The following is a 27,956-nucleotide window of genomic DNA, read 5'->3' as shown; positions in this document are numbered from 1 at the left end:
TAACGAGATTTCAGTCAATCTCATTAAAAATATGGAAATGCAAATGCGCTCCGTTGACAAACAAAAACGCGGGACGTTCAAATTTATAAGCGAAGGAGGTAGAAGATCTTCGCGAAGAGCATGGGAGACTGGAAAGGAGCAAAAATTGTATAAAGAACTTGTTTTTTAAAATGTTTATTTTATTCAAAATTAATATAATTTTCGATTAATTTTAAGAAACTTTATTAAAACATGAAATGGTTCATAAAAACAATATAATAGAGATGCAAAAACTCAGAAATAATTTAGATCCAACTGCAATAATAGTTGAAGTTAAATTAAACGTCTTATCGAAAGCTACAGGGGTACTATAATTTTGATGCTTCACGTAATTCTGGAACATTTGGAAGGTCTCTTTAGGTTTCTGTTCAGTTGCAGCTGGGAAATGTCCACCTCCTTTGATTGAGATTAATGTAATTCCATCGTATTCTGTGACTTGCCCAACAGCCATTGGAAGTTGAACTGGGTCATTCCATGGCATCATTGCAGTTTTCACTGTTTTTTTCAGAGTTTTGTAAATAAATTGAGAGTTTTCAACGTAGTTGCAAAGCGTGTCTGCGTCTCCGTTGAACATAGCAACCTAAAGTTACTGTAGTTTTGAGTCAATCAGTATTCAATAATGAATTTAAAAAGAGTGAGCTCAGTTAATCTACGGATTTATGACTTTGTTCGATTTTTCGCGAGCTGGTTAAAAACAATATGTTGTTCGAACAAATGATACAATTTTCAAGAGAGTCAATGAAAATGTTCACTAAATTTTGTAACTTTTATCGCGTAAATACAGTACCCAGCCTTGACAGTAGTTCTCACTTATCGGATTATCGGAGTTTCCTTCGGATTTTATTTCGTTTAAAGAGGTGAACTCTTTTTCACAACATTCATTTAAGCAATTTCGTCCAAGACCGGTACCGTATTACGTTTCAAACTTACGTGCTTTTTCGCATCAATGACAGTGTCAAAGAACTTTTTCATGGTTGGATACTGCGATTGATAATTCTCAGCGATTTCCATACTGAAAACAATGTGTTCTCTAGGCATTTTTCAAAAGTTCATGAATAAACTTACTTGCACATTTCATACTTTGGAACATAATCTGGAATTCTCAAAGCTTTTTTGACTTCTGGGGAGTTCAAATAAGGAAAGTGATCATCATGAGAGGCACAATCAGGTTGTCCTTGAATGTCGTTCTAAAATATATAATTAATTTTTCTTTTTTTGTGGACAACTTACTGATGGTGGATAGAAATATTTATTCTTCAAAACAGGGGACTCTCCAATGATTTTCTTGTAGAGATTATTTCTGAGAACATTCTTCTGAAGTTTTCGAATCTCCTCGTGAGGGGGATATGGAAGATTTGGATTGAGATAACACGCAAAATAGAGGAAGTATGGATCATAACCGGTGTAATAAATGGAGTAACTGAGTTGGTTTACCTGAAAAACTCAAGTTTTTTTAAGATCTATGCATTTGTAGAGACTTACCAAATCTCCACAAGTGTCGTTGCCTTGAGAGATGGTGTAATAGTCACAGTCCATGGTTCCATTGCAGCATTGTTGAGTCACATTTTGCATTTGACTGAAAATAATTGTATTTCGACGTAACGAGTTAAAAACAAACGTCTCGTCTACGACTGCATGATAATATTGATACATGATATTTGTATTAAAATTGATTTGATCATCCACACATCCGTTGCCAACAAGCATTCCCTGGAAAACTTGAAATAAACTTTTATTCGCTAGATCAGTATTCTATAAAAGCACAAAATACGTATGAGTACTCAACATTAAATAATAAATATTAATTTATGATCAAACATCACTAATAAAATATTACTCACCTTAAACTGAGGAAAGTCTACATTTGCTTTTGTAATTCGAGCAGAAAGCATAGGAACATAAGTTCCACCATATGATTCACCAGCAATGTAAAAATCATTCGTCTTCCGTTCAGGGAATCTCTACAAAAATGTCTTATTATCATTTTAACATGTCAATTTACCCACTGCAAACCACATTTTCAATGCATTAAAGTTATCTTGAGCAACTTCATCATCAGTGAAAACTTTCTTTGTAGTATTATAATATGAGAACCCAACTCCAGCAGGTGCATCCAAATATATAATATTGGCAATTCTATTCCATGTCCACGGATTACGATTCACTTCTTCTCCATAATTTCTTACTCGAAATGGTCCCATTTCAATGAAAAGACCTTCCATTGATGCGCATCCTGGACCTCCATTAAGCCATAAGACAACTGGAGCAGTCTCCGGAGATTCTTCGGATTCGACGTACCTGAAAAATGTGTTTTCTTTAATTGATCAAATAAAAGTTAACATAATTAAACAAAGAGGAAAGGTAGAGCCTTGAAAGCAGAGTCTCAAAGATTTCTAATAAATTTACAAGACAGGAATAAGTCTTCCTGTCTTCACAGCAATGCTTTCACAGAAAACTTACATCATAATATATGCGATATGCATAAAGTCCTTTTTTTTAATGAAAAAATCTTACCAATAAAATAGTTGTTTGACGTCTGAAATACTTAAATATCCTGCGTAATGTTTCGATCTCAAAGGTTCCGTAAGATTTGGAAGACTCTACAATCATTTTTAGTTTTATTTTTTAAGACTCAAATATTTCTCACAGTAATTTGTTGATCGGCAGGAGCAGTTGAACCAAGTGCAAATAAAGTTATAAACAATAAAAGTATCATCTTCACTTCAAAAGGTGTCAAAATGAAAATGTAATTTCATCGTTTTCTTATCACTGGGTAAGGGGTGTGAGCAGGAAAAATGATAAGGTGGGTTTTAAAAAAATATGATGTAACAGAATTAAAGTCATCTAAGCCGACGAAAAAATGGAAATTTTTGGAAATGGTTACATTATAGGCATGAACTATGTTGAACGTATGAAAACCCAAATCATTAATTTAAAAAAACATATGGTTTGACTATAGTTACGCGGTTTAAGCCCGCCCTTAACCGTGTAAAAATCAGGACTTATCACGAGATTACATTTGTATTCGACCTGGCAACGCTAACAACAACTGTGGAGACACTTGATTTGACCCAATTAATTTGTAAAATTTCTGAAAATTGAGTTTCACCACGAAGTGAAATAGGTAACCTACTGTTAAAAATCAAATCCAAAGTGAACTTTCTGTATGGGGTGTATATGAATATAGTTACAATTGATGATAATGTACAATGAGAAGTCAATAAAACAACACTTATATTGTTGATTTCTGAATAATAACAGTTTTTAAAACTAAAGTTATCTTAACTTTGGCTTTTGAAATTCAACAGCTGAAATGCTAGTAAGTATATGCTAGTAAGTAAAATTAAAATTTCAAAAACTTTGCAAACAAAAATAATTAACAAAAAACTTCTCAAGTACCATGTTTTACACTATTAAATTCCATTTAAAATCGTTTGTTCATTTCAACGATATCAATAAATTATTCTTTGAAAACATATAGGAAAAGAAATAGTTATTATTTTAAAAGTTGATATTTTTCAATCCTTGCATGAACTCACCTTGCGAATAGTAATCGATTGTCACAGAAAAATTCCAATAAATATTAGGAATATATCCAACATTCAAAGGAATCAAAAACTGTATGCACATAGAAATGTAGAAACTTGTAATCAATTTCCGTGTTGATGTAGACATTGTTGGATTGTTTTTAGGAAGTAAATGCCAGAAACTATTACTCATGTAAAAAATAATAAAACATGCTACGATGAAACAAGTAATGTACATATGTGGATTAAACATTGTCCTTCCATCAATCTGAATTAAAAATGCTCGGTCATCCAGAAAGTATGACGGCAGACATGGATATTTTTGTAGTACTTGTAACTTTGCAGCATCTTGATCAGAAGGAAGTGTTAATACTTCTAGGATTCCAAAATTGGTAAACAAAGTATAAGAGGAAAAGTAGAAGATCCGACGAGTCCAAGGTCGCCGCATCACAAATTTACTATTGTTACTGACCACTGCTTGATGGCGAAACTCAAATAAATGTAATATTGCAGCTATCATTGCTGGAAAACATTTCAGTTTAGAAATATAATTAAGTTCTAAACTTAGTACCAAGAACTGCGAGCATGAGCCAAACTCCAAAATACATTAAAATATTTTTCGAGTTTATAAAATATTTAGATATGCCTAATGTATATCCACAAACAACCGACCAAAACATCATAGGAATTACAAGGATTCCCCATGTGAAATCACAAAACATTGTGCATAAATGTGCTCGGATCATATATGGAACAGTCGATTTCATTGTTGGAGTCGATTTTCGGACAATCAAAAATGCACTATAGGATGAGGTTATTATCATAAAGACTGAAACAATATGACAACCCGTAGAGATGAACTCAGGTGAAGCTAAATATGATGAGTTTGGAGGACATGTAGGCAGCGGTGCCGGTGACATGTTCTACCCTGAGTGATACTGAATTCTTGGAACGAAGAAAGAGCAGGTGAAAATTCAGTTGACGTGTAGTGCTTCTGTGATATAAGGAATAGGCAGCAGGGCTGGAAACATATGATGAAAACACATGTTGCCAGAGACTTTTCGACTCTTATTAAACTTCTAGAACAGGGCTGAAACTTTGAAAAAACCAAATAAAAAATTCCAAGTGTTAAATAAAAAACTACCACGCAACATATTATGAAAATCACCACAGACGTAAAATTCAACCAACATAATAAGAGTTCAACTTGTTTTGGAGGTTGTTTTAGGTGATAAAAATAACAAAAATTCACTTCTTCAAATGCGTTTTTCAGGCAAGAAACGGGATGCAAGCGGCTATGTTCAGTGTTAAATGTTCAACAAAAATTCCAAAAGTTCCAAAGGATCATCGAAATGATACATTTATTATCCAAGTAGCAATCTCAAATGAATACTTTAAAACAAGTTGATCTTATTGAAGTACAGACTGTGTCTTCGACAATGCTGACTTTTCATTAGTCTTATCATTAGCCTCATCCCTTTTCCTTTTTTCTTCCTTTTCCTTTTTTGCTTTTTCAGCTTCATCTTTCTTTTTTCTCTCCATCAACACCTTCTTCATGAATTCCGTGTAGAAATCTGCCAGGTCCAGCATATTATCGTTTTGTGGGACACCATCCTAGAATGACTTTATTCAAATCAAAAGCATGGAGGAAACTTACCAAAACCATTCGATCTGCAATACACATAAGCATGAATATAAACTGATGATGACTCTGAACGGCTTTATCCCTCATTTGACGCATCTCACGAACAATATCAAGAACGTTCATCTCGCCAACTTCTCCGATCCTTTGGTTACCGTAATCAACACCGATCAACGTGGCAGTTCTACCAATTCCAGCTGAACAATGGATTACAGGTGGACCTGGTCTCTGGAAAATTAGTAAATTATTTTCAATTAACATATTATAAGGCAATTATACTTTTGGATCTCTCAACGCTTTCAACAATTTTAATACTGATATGGATGTCATTGGAGCAGTGTGATCTCGCCATTTGAGAAAATGATAATGCTTCACAACCAGAGATGGACATTCCAAACTAAAAAATATAAATTTTAAAATGACAGACCTCTTACCAACTTACGACTTATCAGTAACACTAATCTCAAAACTCTGCAATGCTACATCCGCATACACCATTGTCATTTGATCAATTTTAGTGATTCTGTAGATTCCACAGACGTGAGATATGTTGTCTTCTGATGGAATGTAGCGAGAACATTTCTGAATCCCATCCTCTTCCCAATCACATATCATTACGACAGCTGGCGCTTTTTCCGTATAGACCATATGCCAAAAGTCTTCGACCGTTTGATCCATAGGACCCTACAATTGAGGGTTTATGCTACGATAATAAATTTTAAAAAGTACCTGGGCAGAAATATACCGGAATTTATCAGGCATAGTCATCCAGTTAGCATGAATGAAATCGTTGTCAGGTGGACGATTTTGGAGAACCACACGAGTTGCGTCAGGACAGAGAATATCGTAGTATCTAGACATGGATCATAAGTCCTGTATTGTTTTAAATCAACAATTTCACTACTTACCTACACTTTTCTGAATGTTTCTTCATTGTATCGGCAACACAAGTGCTCGGAGCTCTAAGAGCCACAAAATCTCTCATCAGCTTTTTACAATCCAACTCGTCTACGAAGAACCAATTACAGAACTTTTTCTTGTTAGCTACTGGAAATAATAACCTTAATACAAGATAAACACGTCCAAACCTACACTCCTGGGTATCTGGTGGAGGTTTCATCTTAGACTTTCTATTTTTCGACTTTTTATTTTTTTCGTCTTTTTTCTTTTCTTCCTTTTTCACTTCTTTCTTGTCCTCTTGCTTCTTCCCATCATCAGGCACCTTCGATTTCTCTTCTTTTAAATCCTTAAATTTACTCTTTTCCTCTTTCTCGGGATTCCTCGACTTTTCTTCCTTTGATCCATTCTTTTTACCCTTTTTGTCAACTTTTTTTTCCACCACATTGTTTTTTTTTGCATCGGTACTTTTTGATTGTTTGTTACCGTTCTAAAGACATGCGTTTCAAAAAATTGTATTGTCTTCTACTCACCACCATAATTGTAACGGCTAACCCTTTTGTGAAAAATATCGAAAACTAATCGATGTTTTGTTGGCAAACTTTTAAAAAAAAACTACAACACGTTTATGGACACGTAAAAAATACGGGTTGTTTTAGTTATTTTTTAATTTGTTCTTTATCAATCGAAATAATTTGATTAAAGGCTAGAAAATAAAGAAATACGAAACAGAACTGTTTCTTCGTGGTATATGAATAATATGTTTTTGTAATAAATATCTGCTTTCATTCCTTCTCAAAATAACCTCAAAAATCTTGAGAGTTGACTTGCTGAGAAAAATGTGATTTGAATTGCCGCCGCGTGGGTCTCGCAGCGAGCAGAATTCACGCCGCCTGAGAGGAGCGTGCGCCTTTAACCTCAAAGTTCGTTCAAACTGCCGTCGGTAGCAAACACAGCCGTTTCTTCATTTTTTTAAAAGCAGTTTTATGGCTTTATAACTAATTTTTAAAAAGATATCGTTCTTTTCGGTTTGACTTTACCTAGTATTGAACAGCTTATATGATTTTCTAGGCTTCCATTACTATGATTTTTGCAGAAAATGTCTCTTCCAGCAAAGACCCTCGTCCAGGCTGCCGCCAACTCTGGACTCCGTGCTGTCTCCGTCCGTCATTCCAGCCAAGCTCCAAAGGTAAATTTGATATTGTATTAGAAGCAAAAAAGCATAAAATATCAGGTCGCTCTTCTTGGAGCTGCCGGAGGAATTGGACAGCCATTGGGTCTCCTTCTCAAGCAGGATCCACTTGTTGCTCACCTCGCCCTCTACGACGTCGTCAATACTCCAGGAGTTGCCGCCGATCTTTCGCACATTGATTCTAATGCCAAGGTCCGTTTCTTCAGCTATAAAATGTAATGTTGAAGTTTCTGTCTTAGGTTACCGCTCACACTGGCCCAAAGGAACTTTACGCCGCCGTTGAGAACGCTGATGTTATCGTTATTCCAGCCGGAGTTCCACGTAAACCAGGAATGACTCGTGACGATCTCTTCAACACCAACGCAGGAATCGTTCGCGATTTAGCTGCCGTTATCGCCAAAGCTTCACCAAAGGCTCTCATCGCAATTATCACCAACCCAGTCAATTCTACTGTCCCAATCGCTTCCGAAGTTCTCAAGAAGGCTGGTGTCTATGACCCAAAACGTGTCTTCGGAGTGACAACCCTCGACGTCGTCAGATCTCAAGCATTCGTTTCCGAGCTTAAGGTGAGTTCAGAAATAACTATTTGTACGTTCTTCGCGCTAGTCTCTCGCTTTCTCGCTTAGTTCTCCACGCGACAAACGTCAAATAAAAAGATAAGAGAAAACGAGAAAAGAGTATCTCGAACAGACTTCAAAGCACACATTCCACTGTCCAATTTTCCAGGGACATGACGCCTCCAAGACCGTTGTTCCAGTTGTCGGAGGACATGCTGGAATCACCATCATTCCACTTCTCTCCCAAGTCAAACCATCCACCAAATTCTCGGAGGAAGAAATCTCCAAGTTGACCCCAAGAATCCAGGACGCCGGAACTGAAGTCGTCAACGCCAAGGCTGGAGCCGGATCCGCTACTCTTTCAATGGCTCTTGCTGGAGCCCGTTTCGCCAATGCTCTTGTTCGTGGAATTAAGGGAGAAAAGAACGTCCAATGCGCATATGTTGCTTCCGATGCCGTCAAGGGAGTCGAATACTTCTCTACCCCAGTTGAGCTCGGACCAAATGGAGTTGAGAAGATTCTTGGAGTTGGAAAGGTTTCTGCTTATGAGCAGAAGCTTATCGACGCATCCGTTCCAGAACTTAACAAGAACATTGCCAAGGGAGTCGCTTTCGTTAAGGGAAACTAAAGATTCAATTTAAATTTCTTGTTTAATATTTTACCGTTTCCTCAATTTTCAGTCTTTTCGTATTCCTTTTGGGTGTCGAACGCCGAGAAGTTAGTTCTAAATTGTTTGCTCTTTTTTTGGCTCTGCCCTCCCCTCTCATCTCTCGTTTACCCGCCCGTTCGATTGTTTACATTTTACCGCAGTTTCTTCTCCCCGTTTCTTCAACCCCGTTTTTGATCGATATTCGGTTAATTTTTTACTTTTCATTCAACAAAGTAGGAAAAATGAAATTTAAATCAATTAGACATTTTTAGATGATTTTTCTGTCTTTTTATTCAGTATATATTTTTCAGTACTTATTTCTTCAAAAAAAAGCAACTTCAAAACTTGGTAGGCTTTTATTTAAATTATCTGAACTTTGTTAGGGAAACTTCGGCTCATTTTGAATAGAAATTATAAAACTCCAGCGCTGTCTGTGTCTCTTCCCTCTCATCCACGTGAAACATGATGAACAGAGTTACAGAGAGACGCAGACATTGCGAGGACGACCACTGGCACCGGGCACTTTCTCATCTCTCTTTTCCTCTCCTTCTCCAATAAAACAGCAGCCCGTATTTTTCTCTCCTTCACAAAACGCTGATGATTTTATTTTTTGCCATGTCTGTTTTTTCTTCGAAATATTGCGAAATTTCCACACTTCCACGTGTTCACACGTATTTTTTCGAAAAATTTTGCCACAGCGCTTGAATTATAGGCTGGAAATCTTTAAAAGTGCATAATCCGATTCTCATAAGTATTCCGAATTCTCTAAATATGTACAGTCACCGAAAGAAATTCAATTTTTCATGAATTATTCACTGTTTGAGTATACCAGAAACTGAATTTTAAATAGGGACACCTTTTTGTCATATCATATTTATTCCGGTATGTCAAAACAAATTTTTTTCTAGTAAAAAATCAGGAATTTCTTGAACATTTTCTAGGTTATAAGTGGATCGACATTCGATTATCTCCGCGATAATCACCCAGCAATCGTAGAAAGTGACGTCACCCATTATCAGGCAACACATTTTGCAACACCTGTTCAATTTTGATGGAATGCAATCACGTCACACTTAAAACATTTTATAATTCTCAATTTTCGTTGAATATTCTTAACAAACGTCCAATAAGGGACAGATGGTAGGGTTATTGTGCCGTGCCGGCAAGCCACCACGGCAGATGTTCAATCTTCTTTTATTCTTTTATTCGTCCTCACGGACAGGTCATAGTAGTCCCCAATCTAGTGTTCTTGCATTTATTACTCAAACAGATTTCGCGCATTTTTCTCGTTAATATATTCGCGAAATGTTTCTGAACATGTATGTATTATCCTTTCGATGCAAAGTAAATTGCTCTAGTTTTAGACTTTTAGGTTAGGACATTTTAAAATTTAATCTCCTTGTTTGTGGTATTTTTCGATTATCGTATTGTAAATCCGGTCATTTAATTTTTGTCGATTTTAGTTCCATTTCAAAAGAATCACTAGAAGCAGGTGCTCTTCTGATCACTCATTTGGTTTCATGCCTAATCCTATTTTGAAGCTTCCATGGTAACCGACCTTTAATCGGTCAATGAGAAGCCACAAATCTATTTCCGTTCGATAATCTCGATTCTTTCATTCGAATTGGAGTTGTTTACAGCAATAAGTCGCGGTACCAGTTGGAGCTCTCTGAAAATACGGAAAACAACTGCACATAATGCTGAACAAGCAGAATGTGCATTATCATTATTATTATTCTGCGGGCAACCCCTAGAAAGAGGTGGATGATAAAGATAATTATCATTCATGTTCTATCAATCCTCTTTTGTGTTAGATCTTGATAATAGGTTTCTTGTTCGTGGTCTTTAGTTCAACGTTTTCATTCCAAATGTTCCAAATCATATCACTGTAATTTGGTGACTAAAAAAAGAAAATAATTCCCATGATTCACGCTTCCTCTTACCGTCCAACCAATATCATATTCTGGTGTTGATATGTTTATGAGCGAGCGAATGAGAAGAGTGAATAATAATAAATACAAAACAAATAAACAGAAAGAACCTCATTGTCACTGACTCGACGCGAACTAAAACTGGAAATACTTACCGATTGTGATGTTTGCAAAAATAGTACTATTGCGTGAATAGTAGCGTGTCGAGCGTCCGAATCAGATTCCGATAGTCGTCATCGGTGAGACTACTACCATGTATACTTATCACTACTGATGGCGCCAAAAATTTGTGTTTGATCTATTGCTACCCGCTAGCCATAAATTTTTTGCCTCAACCTCTGTGCTCTATACTTTCTCGCCAATTCACTTTCTCTCTGACACTCTCTTCCTCTTTATCTTCTGTACTGTCCCTCTCAAGACATCGGTGGCGCTCCTTGACGCACAGTTGGCCTTTTTTCAATTTGTTCACATATTGCTTGGCCTAAAACTTTTTGTTAAGAACTTTGGAACTATAATTTTTTTTCAACTAACATTTTTATTACGGTATTTTAACTTCCTTTTTCAGCTTGAAAATCTATAAATGAAACTTTAATTATAGGTTCTAAACATTTAGTACTATAATTTTCTTGTAGTTCAAAAAAATCTGCCTTCTTCCTATGTGAAATATGGAAATCTAGAGCTAAATTAAAATGCTGTTGTAGTAGCAATTGTTTTAACACGAAATGAAAACATACGACGAAATGTTCATAACTTTAACCTGTTCAATTATATTGATACGATTGCAGAAAAATTCAAAATATCGCAGTATGCCATGCTCATTCGCTTCCCATTAATCAACCTTAAACCTTGTACTATGTGTGCACTTTCAAATATCTTTTTCTTTCGGTATCAGATTCAAAGTTCCTCTTTTATCTGCGCCGTCTGTTTTTACCCATCCACCGCCCTGAGTAATGATGATGATGAACTCATTCAGTACTCAAGCATCCTGCGTCTTGATAATCTCTCGGGCACCCTTAAATTTGTCGTTCAGTCTATGTTCTCAAATTCGAACTGCCCATATCGCTTGTTTTACCGTTCGGTCTTTTTATTTAGATTTTTTATTCCAATTTAGGTTAAAACATTTTTTTTTCAATTTTAACTCAAAATTTCTAAAATAACGAAAAGCGTTTTGAACAACTTTCCAGTTAAAAAATTGAAATTAATATAAAACAAATAATTTTTGTAAATACCAAAAATATTATTTTAAACTACTTGTGAAACAAAAATTATTATTTTCAGAAAATTCGAAGCGCATTTTTATAAAAATTTTCTAACTCTCGGTAAAAGATAGAGAGTAGCTCAATTTGCAATTCTTTTTAATTTAAATTTTCAGTGGATAAAACCTTTTTTCACTATCCTTGGGTCACAATTTTGTCATCATCTCCCCCGACGGCGAGAGCACAAGATCAGACACACACACACAAAGACTTGTGACTGTGTGTGAGAAATATTGCATTCTGTTCAATGTCTGTGCCCCTCTGAATCACAGTATTCTCTCTTCTCCTGTCGCTTGCACTTTTTGAACAAAAATTGTTGCATTTGAATAAAATGTCATGACGACCATGTGCTAATAATTTTGATTCTCTTGCTAAATATTTTCATTCTCATCGTTTCAGGACATTCTGGGTGTCCAAATATAGAGATTCATCTAATTGTGCCAACTTCTCTTCTTTTCCCATTCTTTCAACTCTTTCCATTCCGTTTTTTCTCCATTCTTCGGTCGCTGTGGCCATTCTCTTTTTTCCCCGCTCGTTTTCCTAGGGGGCACTCATCCGCGCACTTTTTATTCATTCTGAAGAAAAAGTCTCTTGATTTTTAGTGCTCTCTTCTGACGAGTTTTATGTTGTCCTCGTCGTTCTCAGCGAAGATGACTCTGCCCAAATTCCCATTTGCGGACTTGGTGGTCTATCTAATTTACATAATTGGTGTCCGTTTCGGTGGGCAGGTTCACTGAATGGAGGAATATTTATAGAATCCTGATTTTTAAATGATCAAATCAAACGTTGTTAACATGAACTGTTTGAAGATCAAAAGTTCAAGCAAGATCATGATTTCCTAATGGGAAGGTTTAACACCATTTCGGCTACGGTGTCGAATCATTTTCATTTTATAATTGTAAGATGTTAATTTTCAACGTTTGGAGTTTTTGTTAGATTCAATTGCCATTTGTGAGTTTTTTTTTCTAAGTTCATTTTCATTGAAAATACATTATATAAAACGATAAAAACAAGATTTTGAAAGGAAAAAAGCTAAAAACTCACAAGAAAATTAGATTTTTTGGTATAATTGAAACAGAATTTAAACGACAAACATAATTCCAATTTCTGAAAAACAAGAGTGTTTGAAAATTTTTTGGTACAATTCAGACAAAACTCGAATTGTTTCTTTTTTTTTAAATAATTATGCACATCGAGTTCAACTCAGAACATCAGAAAATAACTGAACCTCGTTACTCAACCCAAATACGTTTTACCTTATTTCTTCTTACGCATAAAAACCGGTTAATTTCTTTTTCATAATCCATCTCCACGGTGTTCTCACGCAAAAACGCCATTGAAAAAAACGAGGAAAACGGGAGGAACATTTTTTGTCTGTCCGAATTTGAAGGTCATTAGATGTACACAGCAAATCTTTTGAAACCGCCACCATCTCTTTTCATAACAAACAAAGAAACAAAATTCATAGAACTTGTATGTGAGTAGCCTATTTATTGAATATGTGTCAAAAAGTCATAATTCGGTACTCTTGAGACCATATTCCAATCTCATCTTTTTTTTCTCTTTAAAAAAGTTTTTTATAATGTTCCAGTGTTTTGAAATCCCGTCAAGGATTACGTGATAATGTTTATCATTGTGTTATCCTTAACATAATTCATCATAGTCAGCAACGAATTCATTTGTATGTGTCATGGGCCGTAAAGAATTCAAAAGAAATGATACCAGTCCGACAGACACAATCAGAATCATTGAAAGAACGTTTTCTTCCCATTTCTTTATTGTTGATATTTTGTGGTTTTCTTGAAAACACCTTTTGATTATTTCTCATGAAAACAAAGACCCCCGGGTGGTCGAAATATATATACGACATACATCTATGAAACGTTGCATATTGCGGATTTCGAAATTTTCTGCAGTTTTTGCTCTCAGCCAAAACGTATGGAAGAGTTTCGACAGCTCATTTTAATGTAGATTAAAAAAGTTGATTTCAAATTTAAAAAAAACTGACTGATTTTTGAAATTTATATCTTAAGAAATGTGGAGATGCATTATCTGCCAACAAAAGTGAATCTTGTAGACATATACCTCTTTCTTAAATTTATTCTGTACTAGTTGATTGATTGATTACTCCTTTCTCCACTTCTTTCATTTCTTTTTTGGCCATTTTGTCGTTTTTGACCTTTTTGGTTTTATTTTTTGCCGATGACGCTCGCACGCTCTTCGTTTCTAGTCTTCGGCAGTTGAAGACGAGGCTGAGGCCATCTTGATTTTTATCTTTTGAAGAAAAATCAGGCGGTTAGAATGAAAAAGAACAATGGGTAATTTTCCCCATTTTATGGAAATTTTGTTTTGAAATAATTTTTAGAGTCTCGTTATTTCTGAAAAATTATCTCATTTATCGTTCTTCTTCTTCTCTAATCTGCACTCGAAACTCTAAAATGTTTAGAATATCCTCGAAACATCGTCACACCATCACTGCCCCTTCTGAAGGCGTGCCATTAACGGAGGATCTACAGAAGAGAGCAGAAAAATGGATGACATACTCTCGGCCGCGCTCGCAGAATCAGGTCTCGATTTTCTTTGTCAGCAATCATCTCCGACACCAAGCACTTCGGGAAGGTGAGATTTTTAAAAGATTTATTGAAATACGAATAGGGGGTTTTCAGCAAAATCTTTGAAAAATTAAAAAATTAAAATGTTTTATTTTTATGTCACTGTTACTCGTTTTCCTGGGAAAATTAATTTTAAAAATTAAAAGAAAACAATAATTTTTTCTTTTCAGCATTCATGATGACGCCGGCCAGAGTTTCAGTAATAACACCCATACACCGTCAGTCTCACAATTCTTTGATGAGACATCGAACGATAGTCATTCATCGTCGGCCTATTACACACCAATGGCCACTCCATTCGTTTCAACAGAAGACGGTGGAGTACCGACTTCATTCTTCGGAATGGATGAAGAAGATGGTGGATGCACGATTATGACGACGGCTGGAACAAGTGGTAGTAATAATATCGATGGAATTGAAGATGCTGGTGGAGGAATGGTGCGTTTTATATCTTTTAGTTGAAATAATTTGTAGATATTCACAATGACACATTTTAAGCTAAAAACATATATCCAACTTTAAAACAATCAATATTACCAAAATACGCAATTTTGTGGTTTACGCTGCAGTACCCGGTCTCGGAACGAGGCGGGGTACTGTAGTTCATCGATTTTGGGCTTTTATTTCGATTGGTTAAAATTTGAGTTTTTACAGTTTTAATTTTTTTTTTTTTAATAAGTAAAAATATTTTTATCGAAAAACTAGGAAAAGTCGATAGAAATTATTTAAAACCAAAAATTTGAAATTACAGTACTCTACAAAGGCACAAACCTTTTCGCATTTTACAAAAATTTATTGTGTCAAGAATTGGCACGGTATTTTTTGAGGAATCATTTCAAAATTTTATGTCATGGGTAATAGCACTTCAAAGTCTAATTTTTATTGCAAAATTATTTATTAAAAATATCTAATTCTAATTCACAAACCAAGATTCAAATTAATCATCATTATTAATCTTTTCTACTAAATCTATATCAGTGATCTAAAAAATGTAATAAATTTTAGTACTATCCACATGTGAAAGTGATTCCGAGGAAACATACAGCACCAACGGTGAATCAATCAGAGCCTTCAACTCCAACCGTCACAATAGTTCCGAAAAAAGAAGATCCTTTATTTGAAACGAATACGGCTGATTCACCTACACCTTCCGGTGACACTTCCACGACAGCATCATATGAAGGAAATGATGGTTTAGAAGATCAAGAAACGACATCAGATCGACAAAATCCAATGTTTGTGCAAACAGCGAGGTCTACAGAGTGAGTAGTTTTTGCATTAGAATTTGATTTTTGTAACTGTTAAGAAATCTGTTCCGTGGGTTTTTGTTTTAAATTATAGAAATTATGTCTTAACCACTAAATCTAACAATTTAAAAATTATAAACTTTCCCTGTTGTTTTTTCAGTTTTGCAACAAAAAAAAATCAAATGGCTGAGCAAGCTCACTTTTTGAGGTTTTCCGTTTTCTGGCAAAAGTCGTAAGAGCTTTTTTCGAATAATCTTTTGTGACTTCATGGAAAACGTCAAATCACAAATAAAAACCAGTCAAATTTCCGGAAGGTGTTAGACTCTAAAAACTGGTAGTGGCCTTTTCAGAAATTTGAAATATTTTTAAAACTTGATGAAAAATCACAAAACTTGGAATAAAATTTAAAAAACTTCATACTGTTACTACGACATATTTTCTATCTTTTATAGTCCCTTCACCTTGAAAAAAATTACGAAAATAAATTATATCTGCAAGCTGAATGTTAAGCTTGTACCTTATCAAGCCAATTTTATAAGTTTCAGTGGTCGACTCGATACACCATCCACCTCTGCCACTGTTTCACCTCACATAACATCGAGTCTAACTCAGCGATCACATACATCTTCACCAGCATCGTCTGCATCTGAAGGAACTGTAGTACCTCCACGGAAAAAGGGTCTTCCTATAACAACTGGTTCAATTGTAAAACGAACAGTACAAACGAAAGACGGACTTCAGACGCAGTACCTAAAAGCGTTTGTCAACGAAAACGGTGAAAAGATCTATAAACTGTTGAGTCCGGTTGCCGCATCAGCTGTTGCTCGTGGAACACTTCCACCAGGGATGGGACGAGGTGGATCAACGATTGGTCGTGGAGGTACTATGGTGAACAAAAATGGAGAAAGACTGATGGTAGTTAAAAATCACGTTGGGCCGAATGGTCAGATGCTTGTCAAGAGGATGGTGTCACCTGCTGGGACAAGAATTGTGGCGAATGGTGGACAAGGTAGAGGACAGCCAATTTATCGAGGTACTTGAAATCGAGAAAATTCAAAATAAACATAACAATCATTCAATTATTTTTAATATTTCGTATGAAAATGTTTTTGAATTTGATTCTTTTGAAAATTTTCTAATCGTTCCAAGTCGTTTCAGCAGTAGATGGATCGAATGGACCAACCCATCTCCTCCGACGAACCACAACAACTGGTCAACCAACTCGCGGAGCTCCAGTAGGAATGGCTGCTCGTCACGCAGTTCGTGGTGGAACTGTTTATGGTGGTGGTAATGGATATCGAGTAAATCTTGTTGGCCGTGGAACTGGTGGATCTACAATGGTTCATCATCAGCCACTCAATCGAATATCTTCTCAAAGATCCGTCGCACCAGTTGGAAGAGTACTTAATAGAGGTGCTCTGAGAAATGGAGCTCAACAACCACTTCACGTATCAACATCGTCACCAGCTTTCCATTACATGGAAGAACAACCAAGTCCCACAACTAATGGAATGGTCATACAAGCCAAGACACCGGGGGCTGGCGTTATTCAGGCAAGACATATGCAATCCCAACAAAGTTTCCCATCGGGAGGCCCAGCAAGAGTATTGATGAACAGGTTGGTTTTTGAATTCATAATAGAAGCTTAATTAGGAAAATGGACAAATTCGATTATTAAGGAAAGTTGTTTCTTTGACTTCTAGCAATCTTTAACTATGCAACTCGTAAAAATCATTTATTCACCGTTTTGGTAGTGTAATTTTCAGATCTTCAACCAACGCTGGTCTATCTCGAATGGTTGGTGGAGGATACGATCAACAACTCCCTACTGCTCCAAATGGACGACTAATGATTCCATCAACAGCCGTTCGAGTTCCTGGATCGGGTATGGCATCGCCACGGCTTCAAACCACGCCACAGCCACTGACGAAATCACAAAAAGCGAAAGATGAAATGAAGATGGCATATCAAGTTGGTAGAGAAGAGGCTTTGCAGCAGAGGAGGAATGATTTGGAGGATGATGTAAGTTTTCCCAATTTATTATCAAAAAAAAATAAATATTTTCTGTAACTCGATTTAACTTCAGGAAGAAAATCTCGGCTATGCTGAAACGTATTCCGAATACACACCAGCAAAACTTCGATCTGGAATGGCACATCCTGATAGTGTTGTCGAATCAGCTTCACTAAGCAGTGTCTCACCTCCAGACGTCAAGTATCAAATTTCAATTCCTGAATATCTTATCGATATGGGACATATTTCTGCACTTCAACTTGAAGCTGTCATTTACGCGTGTCAGATGCATGAACGACGAATGCCATCTGGCGAACGATACGGATATTTGATTGGTGACGGAGCTGGTGTAGGAAAAGGAAGAACTGTCGCTTGCATTATTTTTGAGAATTATCTTCAGGTGAGTAATTATTTGGATAAAAATTAATGAGAGCAAGAATTTATGGTTCTGAATTTTTTCTAAATTACTTTTTGCCAGGGTCGAAAGCGTGCCATCTGGCTTTCAGTTTCCTCTGATCTGAAATTCGATGCTGAACGTGATCTTCGAGATTGTGGTGCACCAAACATTCCTGTTTACGCTCTCAACAAGATGAAATATGCTAAAATTTCTGGAAAAGAAAACGGAAGCATCAAGAAGGGTGTGATGTTCGCCACATACACTTCGCTTATCGGAGAGTGTCGAGGAGCCAAGTCCAGAAAGTATCGAAGTCGTATTAGTCAATTGATACAATGGTTTGGTCAAGATTATGACGGAGTTATCATTCTCGATGAATGTCATAGAGCCAAGAATTTAGTACCAACTGCTGGAGCCAAACCAACAAAAACTGGACGAATGGTCTTAGAACTTCAAAAAGCTCTTCCAAATGCTCGTGTAGTCTATGCATCAGCAACTGGAGCTACTGAACCACGTAACATGGCATATATGACACGTCTTGGTCTTTGGGGAGAACGGCAAGCATTCCCAGAATTCCATGATTTTATTTCTGCTGTTGAACGACGCGGTGTTGGAGCTATGGAAATTGTGGCAATGGACATGAAACAACGTGGTTTATATCTGGCAAGACAACTTTCGTTCCGAGGTGTATCTTTCGCAGTACAAGAAGTTCAGTTGTCTAGTGAGTTTGTTAAGATGTACGATGCTGCGGTCAAGCTGTGGATGGAGGCCAGAAGACAATTCCAGGTTAGTCAATTTTGTTATAAAAAAGTACTTTAATAATAATATCTTCCAACATATTTTCATTCTAATTTCGTAATTTTCTAGACAGTCATTGAAACTATGGATGAAGAAGAACGCTCGACTTGCAAAACGGTTTGGGGACAGTTCTGGGCCTGTCATCAACGTTTCTTCAAATATCTCTGCATTGCTGCAAAAGTCGACACATGTGTTCAACTTTCTCGTGAAGCCATTAAAGCCAAGAAATGCGTCGTAATCGGCCTTCAGTCCACTGGAGAATCTGCAACGTTGGAAACTCTTGAGGAAATGGGTGGAGAGCTTAATGAGTTTGTTTCCACTGCCAAAACGGTGCTTTATGGTCTCATCGACAAACATTTCCCAACAGATGCATCATTTTCTATGGGCGATAGAGATATTTTCAAAGATTTTGATGACTTCGAACGACCTGCAAAACGAAGGAAAACACGAGAAACTTTGAGCTTCCTCGGAGATGTTGGTTTTGATACTTGGACTGGTGTGACAACTGGAATGGGTGGAAGAGTTGGAGATGGCGTCACAAAGAATATAACAAGAGGTTTGAGTGGTATCGGAAGGTCTTCAATGTCATCATCGACAGGAAATACTAATAATGAAGATGCCAACTCAACAACCAGTGAAAGTTCTGATGGATCCGATGATGAAGTGGAAAATGACATGATTTCGGAGAATGGTGGTGAAAGTGGAGACTTGGAAAGTGCAAGAGAAGAAGCGGAAGGAGCTAGAACTCTGGAAGATGGAGAACAAGATGAATGGGTTAAAGCACTGCTGGCAGAAGCTGAATCATCAAGTGACGATAGTGATGAAGAGGTGGTAAAAGATGAGGATGAAGATGAAGAAGCTGAGTCAAAAAGTGGGGAGACGCACGAACAAGAGGAAGAGTTTAATCCGTTTATGTGTGATTTTACAAACGATGGTGAGTTATTTTTGAAATTTGTCAAATTTACATAAATCGTAATTTTTCAGATCCATGGGCACACAATCAACAAATTGTCGAAGATACCCCTCAAAAAGATCGGAAAGCTAAAAAACGAAAACGAGATGAAGAGGAAGCTGAACGATTGCGCGAGAAAGTCCGAAAACGTGAAGAAAGACGAGAAAAGAAGCGGCGGAGAGCTATTCGAAGGGCTGAAAGAGAGAAACAACGAAGAAATGAAGAGCTTCAAGCACGCGGATCTGCTACGGATTTTATCACTTCATCTAGAATCTGTGGAAATGGATCGGGTGAACAAGATGACATCAATCCTATGCTTATTAAAACTGAACTTCTTGCTGCCGTCGAAAGACTTGCTCCGTCCCTTCCAGCTAATACCTTAGATCAATTAATTGATGAGATGGGTGGACCGGAATATGTTGCTGAAATGACTGGAAGACGTGGACACATGGTGACTTCTGAAACTGGAGATGTAATGTATCAGAGAAGAAATGCGAATGCAGAAGTTTCACTTGAACTCATTAATATGGAAGAGAAGGAGAAGTTTATGAGAGGAGAGAAGCTTATCGCTATCATCTCTGAAGCAGCTTCTTCTGGAATCTCATTGCAATCTGATCGACGTGCCATAAACAAGAGACGTCGCGTCCATATCACGTTAGAACTTCCGTGGTCTGCTGACAAGGCTATTCAACAATTCGGACGTACTCATCGTTCCAATCAAGTTTCTGGTCCAGAATATGTTTTTCTCATATCCGAGTTGGCAGGAGAAAAACGATTCGCGTCGATTGTTGCAAAACGTCTTGAGTCACTTGGTGCACTCACTCATGGAGATCGTCGGGCCACTGAAACTCGTGATTTGTCTCAGTTCAACATGGATAACAAGTACGGAAGAGTAGCTTTGGATACTCTTCTGAAGACTGTCATTGGACAAGCTGGAACACCATTGATTGATCCACCAAAAGACTACAAAGCTGGAGAATTTTTCGAAGGTAAGCATTGACAGAGCATATTATGAGTTTTAATTTCCATATTTTTGTAGATATGCGACTTTACATGGAGGGTGTTGGTCTCCTCGCCAAGAACAAAACTGGTCAATATACAATTGAAAAGGAGGCTGCCACAATTCCAAAGTTCCTCAACAGAATACTCGGATTACCCGTTCACGCTCAAAATTCTTTATTCCATTATTTCTCGGAAATCGTTGCTGAACTTATAGCCCAGTCAAAGCATGATGGAACATATGACACTGGAATCATGGGTGAGTTCTGTTTCCAAATTCTGAATACAGTCTGAAGTTTGAGCATTTTAGATCTTGGAACCGGCGACGATCAAGTACGTAAACTGGAGACTCGTGTCTTCACTGGCCGCGTTGACAATGGCAGTTTCCGCGTGGAAATTCACAAAATTGGAGTTGAGCGAGGGGTCAGTTGGGAAGAAGCCATGGAGTTGCACAAAGAGCACAGCAACGATGATGTAAGTTGTTGGATTGGAGAAATTCAAAAAATTTTGGTTTTTAGGACGGTTTCTACATTTGTCATCCCGGCGGTGCCAACACAGCGAACACTAAGAAAGTTGCTGCGTTGGTTTATGGAATCGGAAAGATTCGAATGGACAATGGTGCTCGTCTTTATGCAATAACTCGTCCTTCCACTGGTCGTTCACCGAAATTGATGACAATGGCTGACTTGAGTAAACGTTTCCATAAAGTTTCAATCGATGAAGCCAAGGAGGTTTGGAAGCAGCAATACGATTGTGAGTGTTTTTAATGTGAAAACCATGTTGTAAATTTCTGAGTTTCAGCTGCTGCTAACATGTGTCAACACAACTACGTCTACGGCAAGTGTCGAACCGAATCAAACGGAACTTATTGCGAAGTCGGTCGTCGTACTCGTACCTATTTTGTGCTATCCGGCTCTGTTCTCTCCGTTTGGCCAATTGTGGAAGAAGTACTTGCTGGAAGTGATCGAAAGTCATCTCGAATGCAAGTGATTCGTGTACGAACTGAACAGGATCAGAAGATTGTTGGTAAGTTGGTGGTTTTTTTTGGAAAGTAACAACCTATAGAGATGTTTGATCAACGGCCTTTTTCACTTACTGATCAACGACAATAACATGTGTTGTTTGTTTCCATTTTTATGTTAGAACTGTTATCAATACAAGATTTTTGATTGAGCGCAGACATTTTCGAATATAATTTCTGAACGCTACTATTATTCCCACAATAAAAACCAATCAATAAATCATTCAGGCCTTCTCGTCCTGCCCACACACGTCCGCCATTTGGTGCAGCAACTCGAAACACATTGTGGTCGTAGTTACGTGAAAACTGAACCCTGATCGATATCAGTTTTCTCTCCAAATATTTGGTTTTCTTTTTTCAGTTTATTTTTTTTTTAGATTCCCATTTTGTTATCCATTTTCAGTACAGATATATATCTGCAGATACCACACATTCTCTCTTTTTTGTCATTTTTCTTCACCGAATATCTGGTTTTCTTCAATTTCCCATTTCATCTTTCCCGCTGAGAATTGTTTTTTAAAGTTTTCAATTCCCACCAACATTTGTTATAATTATTTTCTCCACATTGTTTCTCTTTCTTCTCATCATTATCATAACTTTTCTAATTGTATTAATTTTGGCTTAATTTTCCATTTTCCTCTCCCTTTCTTCCATTTCCCAATTTTCTGGTTTACAGGAATTTTTAAAACAATTCTTTGACAAGTTTTATTTCGGAACAGGCCTCCCCATTTTTCCTTTGGAGTTCACTAGCTTTAACACATGTTTTCTCTTACAATTCAATACATTTTTCATCTTTTTCCTCAATTTTTGGCCGGTCGATCCTTCCCATCAATTTCACCAGGTTTCAAGGTCAATTTTGATAAGAACATAAACTCAAAACTGCCAACCATTTATCAGTTTGACCTGGAAAATTTGATGGGAAAATGGAAAAAAAATAAATCGTCCAAAAATTGAATTTTTCTCGAGGTCTACCTGGATCTTTTTTTTTCTTTTTTTCCCTTTCGATACATTTGTGTTATTTGAGACGTGTAATAAAATGAATTGTTGATGAATTTAACGAATTGTTTGGAATTGTCGAGATTTATCAATTTCAATCATACTTTTTTTCTAGATAGTTTGATAAAATTGCAATTCCGTATAACGAAGATAATATAGAGAAAAAAACAAAATTAATTGTTTTTTTTTTCAAAATTTCTGATTGACCAGACTCGAAATTTTGCAATTTTGAGCAAAAAATGCAGTACTCGGTCTTGACACGACAATTTCTCTTTTATGCGAGAAGATATGTGCCTTTAAAGAGTACTGTAATTTCAAACTCGTTTCTGCCGATTTTTCATAGTAACACATTATTTTTGGCTAGAGAATCACAAAAAAAAAGAAAATTGCAAAAAGACTTAAAATTTTAGATGTCTTCTTGGTGTTCATCAGAAGATGCTCATAATCAATCTTCAACTCCTTCCACACGTTCCCGTAAATCATCTTGGCTTATTTCAAAAATTGATGAAAATGAGATTGATAAAGAAGTTCAAGAGATGATGGATGATTGGAGACGCAGCAATGAAGCAGAAAACCACGTGGAATGCATAAAAGCTGCATTGGAGTACTGTAGAGATAAACTAAAGGAACTGCTCATAGATGAAGAAGATACAGAAATGGATGGGAAAGAGACAAAGACGAAACCTAGTTGGTGTTTCCTATTTTTATGTAAAAAATGTGCAATATTACAGTCAACATTGTCTCTAACACAGAGTTCCCGGAGGATCGTGATGTTCTTGGAAATCTTGTGAATTGTCTTGATAGGCAACAAAAAGCAGCTCGACAACAAATGTATTTCGACAAAATTGTACAATTGGGACTGGAGAGGCAGGCTTTGCAGGTATGAAGACAGTGAATATGGTTTAAAGGCAAAATTTTGTTATTTTATACGGTACCCGGTCTGGAGAAATTGTTTTTTTTGCACATGCAGAAAGGTGTGCGCCTTTAAAGAGTACTGTAGGTTAAAAATTTTGTCTGCACAATTTTCATCGATATTGTATTCGAAAAAAAATCACTCATAAATTTAGCAATTCGTAAGAAAAAATTTTGCAGCAACGAAAGTTTGAAACTACAGTAATCTTTAAAGGCGCACGCATTTTCGAATTTAATACAGTTTGTCGTGTCGAGACCGGGCACTGTGTTTTTGCCGCAAAATTTTGCGTCAGGGGCCAAGTGCATCAAAAACTCCATGAATAGTACATAAATTAATTTATTTCGACGCTGTATGGTTTTTATATTTTCCAATTTAGAGTGAAAGTTTTCAGGATGAAGCTGTTGTTTCAACGTCATCTCCATTAGACGAGTGCCGTGCTGAAGGACATGAATTTGTAATGCAACCAGTTAGAGGTGGACATAATCCATGTTGTGAAGTTTGTATGCACACAATTTGGAGGCTCGTGCAATGGTGGAGGCGATGCAGAGGTATTGATAGACTTTAACTTCGTTCGAAGTAAAAAAAATATTTTGCCAAAATCACGAAAAAATCGAAACATTTCAATCCTGAATTACAGTAATCTTTTACAGTTTGTGGAATGCGTGCTCATGACAAATGCGCGGAAGAGGTGAAACGAGTGTGTGCCGGAGTTCTGTCAACTCGAGCAAAATTCGAATTAAACACAAATTTGTGTGAGGAACGAAGCCTCGCGGAGCAGGAATATCAATGTGCTGAATGTACTGCACCGATTTGCTTTGATGGAGTTGCTGAACAAGAAGCACGTCTTTGTGATTACAGTGGAGAGCTTTTTTGCCCAAATTGTCACTGGAATGATGTTTGGAGCATTCCTGCCAGGTAAGATCTCAGCTTTAAGAACACCTAAATTATTAAATTTCTTTAGAATAGTCCACAATCTCGACTCAACACCACGACCTGTCTGCCGAGCCGTCAAGCAATTACTTGCAATCATAGACCACCGACCGTTAATCGATATAAACGAGTCAACACTTTCGCTCATAAAATTTCATAAGGTAAAAAAGATTCTGGAGGTATGGGGAATTGAACCCCAACCCTCTCCCACAGGTGATTCGCAGTGTAAGCAAAATGCTTCGACGCACACAATGCTCGTGTTTGCGAAAATGTCTTGAGGTGGCTTAATCATGTCTTCGGGTAGTGGGGGTGGCTTATACAAGAACTGAAGTTATATTTTGAACTTTTTCAGCTGATATAAGTGAAAAAAAAGAAGCATAAATTGTTTTCGCAATGCCTCCTTTATGCTCGCGTTCGTTCGCAAAGACGAGCATTTTTCTCCATTTTTGCTCATGTTTTCAAGTACCCATTCGAAGCACGCGCGAACCTCGGATGAAGCATAAAACTCGTACTCGCGAATCACCTGTGTCCCATGCTAAGGGAGCGCTCTACCACTGAGCTATACCCCCGAACGGCGCCATGACGCGAAGTTGCAGTTAAAACATTGGCTGTGCCAAGTGACAGATATTTGCCCACAGCAAATAAAATTGAAGAAATATACATTTTCAACTGACAGTTTTCAGGAACTACGCCGAGTAAACGAACTGCGTCGAAACTTTCTTCTGATGAAGTGTTACTTTGTTAGTTGCCGTACGGCAAGACGTCTCCGAATCCTACAGTACCTCAATGCTCACTCACATTTTGTCGATAACTCTGTCATGTATTCACCGAAAGAACTCCGTGAGCTGTGCGATGGCACGTTGTTACCCGATTTGGAACAGATCCATACAGTTTTTAGAAAGCATATTGAAGAGGTGTTTGGTTTTTGGAGATTATTATTGAAATTTTAATTTTAAAAATTAAGGAATGTGAGACTTGTGCTGGAAATGGATTCTTCTGCGAACTTTGCGACGACATCAACGTAGATCAGAAAAATAAAATCCTATATCCATTTACTGAAAATACACGGTCATGTGCCACGTGTCTTGCAGTCTACCATAAGAAATGCTTCGAAAGGAAAAGTTTAAATTGTCCAAGGTACAGTAATCCACAGTAGACCAGTTTTGAATTTGGTATATTTGCAGATGTGAACGACGTCGAAAACGAACTGAGATCCCGAAAACATTGAGTTCAAGTGATGAGAAGGAAGCAGTGAGAAATTAATTTCAAAAAATTCCATTTAAAAACCACATTCCCCTACTATTGTAATAATTGAGTGCCTTAAATATTGTCTAATACTGTAAAATAAAATAAAATATTTTTATTGTTAACTTGAACATTTGTGTTTGGACTTTTTTCCTAAAGATAAACAGACAACATTCAAAATTAGAATAAATTGTTTATGACTTTCAATTACAAGTGCCATTACCCTAATCATCAAGATATTTAACCCATTCGGAAATCGTTGCATTAATGGGAAGAGGTTCTGGGACAAGTCCGTGATAAGCATCCAGTGGCAAATCGAGAACGATATGGGCGGCATGAACTGCACTACCGTATCCAAGTGTGAATCCGTTTCCACTATGACCGTAGTTATGGACGACCTGGAAGGAATATCAGAATTTTAGATGCATCAAAATCTTCATTACCGTAAACTTCTTGGATCCGTTGGTCTCTCGAATCTGCTTCTCGACACGAACTTGCTTGCGACCTGGACGATATCCAACGAATGATGAAAGCATGTGAACACGCTGGAATTATTTTCTAGCTTCTAATTTGTAATATTTAACCCACCTTGAAAGATGGTTGCAATGCCACATAACGGCTAGTGATATCCTGGATATCTGCAGATGTCACATTGTTTGGCCCAAATGCTCCTTCTTGTTTCACAGTTCCCATGTAGACATGGTCGATACTGAAAGATCTTAAAAATTTGAAAAACAATAAGAAAAGCAAAGCTTACACCGGAATTGTAATTGTAGAAAAGTCTCTGTAGAGGAAATGTTTCTGCCATGGTGCATCAACTCGGATGAGCACTCCACGAATTGGCTTCATGTTCCCTGCATCATCACCTGCTAGAACTCCACCAAGAAGTCCAGCTGAATTAACAACAACATCAAATTCTGCACCAAGTTCCTCTAAGTTTCCAATTCTCCGTTGAGTGAATCGAACTCCTTTTGTCATTAATTCTTTTTTCAAAAATGGGCAAAAGCGAAGACCTTCAGACGTGTAAGCAGTGTAATGAATTCCACGAGTTGTCGTGTTTCTTGGTAGATCAAAAAGCGACGTTGGACCGAAAAGCTCCGGCTCGGCGAGATCCCGGTAGTTGTACACGAGGCTTCCATACGATTCACGTTGTGAATCCAACTTTGTCTTGGAATCTGATAATATGTGCCCAGAGACTAGTTGTACACCACTTAGACCACCGTATTCTCTCCAGAGAGTTGCCAACTTTTCAAATGTATCGTAACCATATTTTCTATCGATCTCTGATCCACTATCGATTCGGAAGAGACCAGCGATGTGGCGACTGAGAATTTTTTCAAAAGGTTTGTGATGGAAAATGTGGATTTCCTGAAACACAACTTTGAACACCTGTGACTTTCAAATTTAACTTACTGGAGCGGGAATGTTCCTCTTTTCTGCCAAATCAAGAATTGCTGTAGCTGTGCTCAAACCAATGACGCCTTCTCCAACAACAGCAACTCGTAACGAGCTCACTGAAAATAAAAGGATAACTGAAAAAGTCTGAACATTATCAAACCTGTTGAAACTCCTCCAAAGAGGAGAAGAAGAGCATACAGCATACCACCTGCGATTAAATATGTATGTATAAAGATAAAAATGATCAAATTGTATTGAAAAAAAGAAAGAGGAGGAGCTGTGGAAATCCGTGGGATAGGAATGCACTTAGATTTCAGTTTTAAATCAAAAAGTAACGGAATCTGATCATGAGGAGCACAAAAAGCACATTTTTACGAAAATTTGATCTTTTGAAATCTGTTGGCTAAACTTTCAAGTTCTGTAGGGGAAAGCAAAATGTTCAGTGAATCTAGGGAAACGTATGAAAAAGTGTTCCCTTTTCGTTTCTTTGTCATCACCATTTAATCGAATTAGAGTAGATGGACTTTGGGAGTGTCAAAATCGGAATTTATTGAAAAAACATGAAACACATGAGGTCATGAGGTTGCCTTTTAGAAGGAAAAGATTAAGATAATTTCATAAGCACAAAATAAAGACAAAGCGAACTCTGAGTATTCAAGTTTTTAACGGCTAACTCAAAAAATCACGGAAAAATTTTTTTTTAAATTTTCGATTTTTTCAAATCTTAATACTACGCAGATGACCAAAG

General features: G+C 37.0%; 7 protein-coding genes and 1 non-coding gene across 8 annotated transcripts; 3 read left to right on the top strand and 5 right to left on the bottom strand.

The window, feature by feature from the left end:
• Positions 1 to 158: 158 nt before the first annotated feature.
• Positions 159 to 2,780, bottom strand: ctsa-4.2 (Carboxypeptidase). The gene is made up of 10 exons (NM_066059.5): positions 2,687 to 2,780; positions 2,554 to 2,639; positions 2,046 to 2,337; positions 1,881 to 2,000; positions 1,658 to 1,749; positions 1,522 to 1,615; positions 1,270 to 1,473; positions 1,105 to 1,226; positions 970 to 1,051; positions 159 to 619 (listed from the first exon to the last, which is right to left on the bottom strand). The coding sequence occupies exons 1-10, from the start codon at positions 2,753 to 2,755 to the stop codon at positions 242 to 244; spliced, it is 1,539 nt and encodes a 512-aa protein (NP_498460.1). The 5' UTR covers positions 2,756 to 2,780; the 3' UTR covers positions 159 to 241.
• Positions 2,747 to 4,486, bottom strand: srh-40 (Serpentine Receptor, class T; the record flags this gene model as incomplete). The annotated part of the gene is made up of 4 exons (NM_066058.2): positions 2,747 to 3,130; positions 3,173 to 3,286; positions 3,579 to 4,088; positions 4,138 to 4,486. The coding sequence occupies 4 exons, from the start codon at positions 4,484 to 4,486 to the stop codon at positions 3,045 to 3,047; spliced, it is 1,059 nt and encodes a 352-aa protein (NP_498459.1). The 3' UTR covers positions 2,747 to 3,044.
• A 366-nt stretch (positions 4,487 to 4,852) lies between these two features.
• Positions 4,853 to 6,686, bottom strand: F20H11.4 (Protein-tyrosine phosphatase). The gene is made up of 8 exons (NM_066057.4): positions 6,639 to 6,686; positions 6,301 to 6,595; positions 6,117 to 6,255; positions 5,938 to 6,061; positions 5,651 to 5,892; positions 5,488 to 5,605; positions 5,224 to 5,436; positions 4,853 to 5,180 (listed from the first exon to the last, which is right to left on the bottom strand). Exons 1-8 carry the CDS (start codon positions 6,642 to 6,644, stop codon positions 4,977 to 4,979), a joined length of 1,341 nt encoding a protein of 446 aa, NP_498458.1. The 5' UTR covers positions 6,645 to 6,686; the 3' UTR covers positions 4,853 to 4,976.
• A 515-nt stretch (positions 6,687 to 7,201) lies between these two features.
• mdh-2 (Malate dehydrogenase, mitochondrial) lies at positions 7,202 to 8,766 on the top strand. Its single transcript, NM_066056.8, has 4 exons — positions 7,202 to 7,294; positions 7,340 to 7,489; positions 7,537 to 7,863; positions 8,024 to 8,766. The coding sequence occupies exons 1-4, from the start codon at positions 7,205 to 7,207 to the stop codon at positions 8,480 to 8,482; spliced, it is 1,026 nt and encodes a 341-aa protein (NP_498457.1). The 5' UTR covers positions 7,202 to 7,204; the 3' UTR covers positions 8,483 to 8,766.
• A 5,368-nt stretch (positions 8,767 to 14,134) lies between these two features.
• let-765 (Protein strawberry notch homolog) lies at positions 14,135 to 22,783 on the top strand. The gene is made up of 15 exons (NM_066054.6): positions 14,135 to 14,309; positions 14,473 to 14,740; positions 15,308 to 15,564; positions 16,095 to 16,582; positions 16,708 to 17,167; positions 17,316 to 17,571; positions 17,636 to 17,962; positions 18,041 to 18,742; positions 18,824 to 19,688; positions 19,739 to 20,695; positions 20,746 to 20,964; positions 21,016 to 21,179; positions 21,224 to 21,458; positions 21,507 to 21,731; positions 21,955 to 22,783. Exons 1-15 carry the CDS (start codon positions 14,221 to 14,223, stop codon positions 22,041 to 22,043), a joined length of 5,601 nt encoding a protein of 1,866 aa, NP_498455.2. The 5' UTR covers positions 14,135 to 14,220; the 3' UTR covers positions 22,044 to 22,783.
• Positions 22,784 to 23,132: 349 nt separating this feature from the next.
• F20H11.1 (Differentially expressed in FDCP 8 homolog) lies at positions 23,133 to 25,935 on the top strand (the record flags this gene model as incomplete). Its single annotated transcript, NM_066053.9, has 8 exons — positions 23,133 to 23,409; positions 23,454 to 23,602; positions 24,027 to 24,183; positions 24,286 to 24,550; positions 24,597 to 24,726; positions 25,249 to 25,479; positions 25,530 to 25,702; positions 25,750 to 25,935. 8 exons carry the CDS (start codon positions 23,133 to 23,135, stop codon positions 25,826 to 25,828), a joined length of 1,461 nt encoding a protein of 486 aa, NP_498454.2. The 3' UTR covers positions 25,829 to 25,935.
• Positions 24,722 to 24,775, bottom strand: F20H11.6. Its single transcript, NR_052381.1, has one exon. It is a non-coding gene; the product is annotated as an Unclassified non-coding RNA F20H11.6 (non-coding RNA).
• On the bottom strand, positions 25,910 to 27,444 carry ddo-3 (D-aspartate oxidase 3). Its single transcript, NM_066052.5, has 6 exons — positions 27,369 to 27,444; positions 27,224 to 27,324; positions 26,568 to 27,178; positions 26,399 to 26,519; positions 26,254 to 26,355; positions 25,910 to 26,208 (listed from the first exon to the last, which is right to left on the bottom strand). Exons 1-6 carry the CDS (start codon positions 27,409 to 27,411, stop codon positions 26,035 to 26,037), a joined length of 1,152 nt encoding a protein of 383 aa, NP_498453.1. The 5' UTR covers positions 27,412 to 27,444; the 3' UTR covers positions 25,910 to 26,034.
• Between the last annotated feature and the right edge of the window lie 512 nt (positions 27,445 to 27,956).

This window comes from Caenorhabditis elegans, chromosome III (assembly GCF_000002985.6).
Source record: "Caenorhabditis elegans chromosome III".
Lineage (NCBI taxonomy): Eukaryota > Metazoa > Nematoda > Chromadorea > Rhabditida > Rhabditidae > Caenorhabditis > Caenorhabditis elegans.
The sequence above is the reverse complement of the archived record's forward strand: the minus strand, read 5'-3'. Positions and strand labels throughout refer to the sequence as shown.

What these genes read in the sequence shown, in the direction of transcription:
- ctsa-4.2 (NM_066059.5), bottom strand. Translation starts at nt 2,755, where the DNA reads ATGATACTTTTATTGTTTATAACTTTATTTGCACTTGGTTCAACTGCT. An exon ending in CCAAAGTATGAAATGTGCAA is followed by an intron (nt 1,052 to 1,104) that starts GTAAGTTTATTC and finishes CATTGTTTTCAG; the next exon opens with TATGGAAATCGCTGAGAATT. An exon ending in TCATTGATGCGAAAAAGCAC is followed by an intron (nt 620 to 969) that starts GTAAGTTTGAAA and finishes CAGTAACTTTAG; the next exon opens with GTTGCTATGTTCAACGGAGA.
- F20H11.4 (NM_066057.4), bottom strand. An exon ending in AAACATTCAGAAAAGTGTAG is followed by an intron (nt 6,062 to 6,116) that starts GTAAGTAGTGAA and finishes ATCCATGTCTAG; the next exon opens with ATACTACGATATTCTCTGTC. An exon ending in ATTAGTGTTACTGATAAGTC is followed by an intron (nt 5,606 to 5,650) that starts GTAAGTTGGTAA and finishes TATATTTTTTAG; the next exon opens with TTTGGAATGTCCATCTCTGG.
- mdh-2 (NM_066056.8), top strand. Translation starts at nt 7,205, where the DNA reads ATGTCTCTTCCAGCAAAGACCCTCGTCCAGGCTGCCGCCAACTCTGGA. An exon ending in ATTCCAGCCAAGCTCCAAAG is followed by an intron (nt 7,295 to 7,339) that starts GTAAATTTGATA and finishes ATAAAATATCAG; the next exon opens with GTCGCTCTTCTTGGAGCTGC. An exon ending in ACATTGATTCTAATGCCAAG is followed by an intron (nt 7,490 to 7,536) that starts GTCCGTTTCTTC and finishes TTTCTGTCTTAG; the next exon opens with GTTACCGCTCACACTGGCCC.
- let-765 (NM_066054.6), top strand. Translation starts at nt 14,221, where the DNA reads ATGGATGACATACTCTCGGCCGCGCTCGCAGAATCAGGTCTCGATTTT. An exon ending in ATATGACACTGGAATCATGG is followed by an intron (nt 20,965 to 21,015) that starts GTGAGTTCTGTT and finishes TGAGCATTTTAG; the next exon opens with ATCTTGGAACCGGCGACGAT. An exon ending in TTGGAAGCAGCAATACGATT is followed by an intron (nt 21,459 to 21,506) that starts GTGAGTGTTTTT and finishes TCTGAGTTTCAG; the next exon opens with CTGCTGCTAACATGTGTCAA.
- ddo-3 (NM_066052.5), bottom strand. Translation starts at nt 27,411, where the DNA reads ATGCTGTATGCTCTTCTTCTCCTCTTTGGAGGAGTTTCAACAG. An exon ending in TCTACAATTACAATTCCGGT is followed by an intron (nt 26,520 to 26,567) that starts GTAAGCTTTGCT and finishes AAGATCTTTCAG; the next exon opens with TATCGACCATGTCTACATGG. An exon ending in CATTGCAACCATCTTTCAAG is followed by an intron (nt 26,356 to 26,398) that starts GTGGGTTAAATA and finishes AAATAATTCCAG; the next exon opens with CGTGTTCACATGCTTTCATC.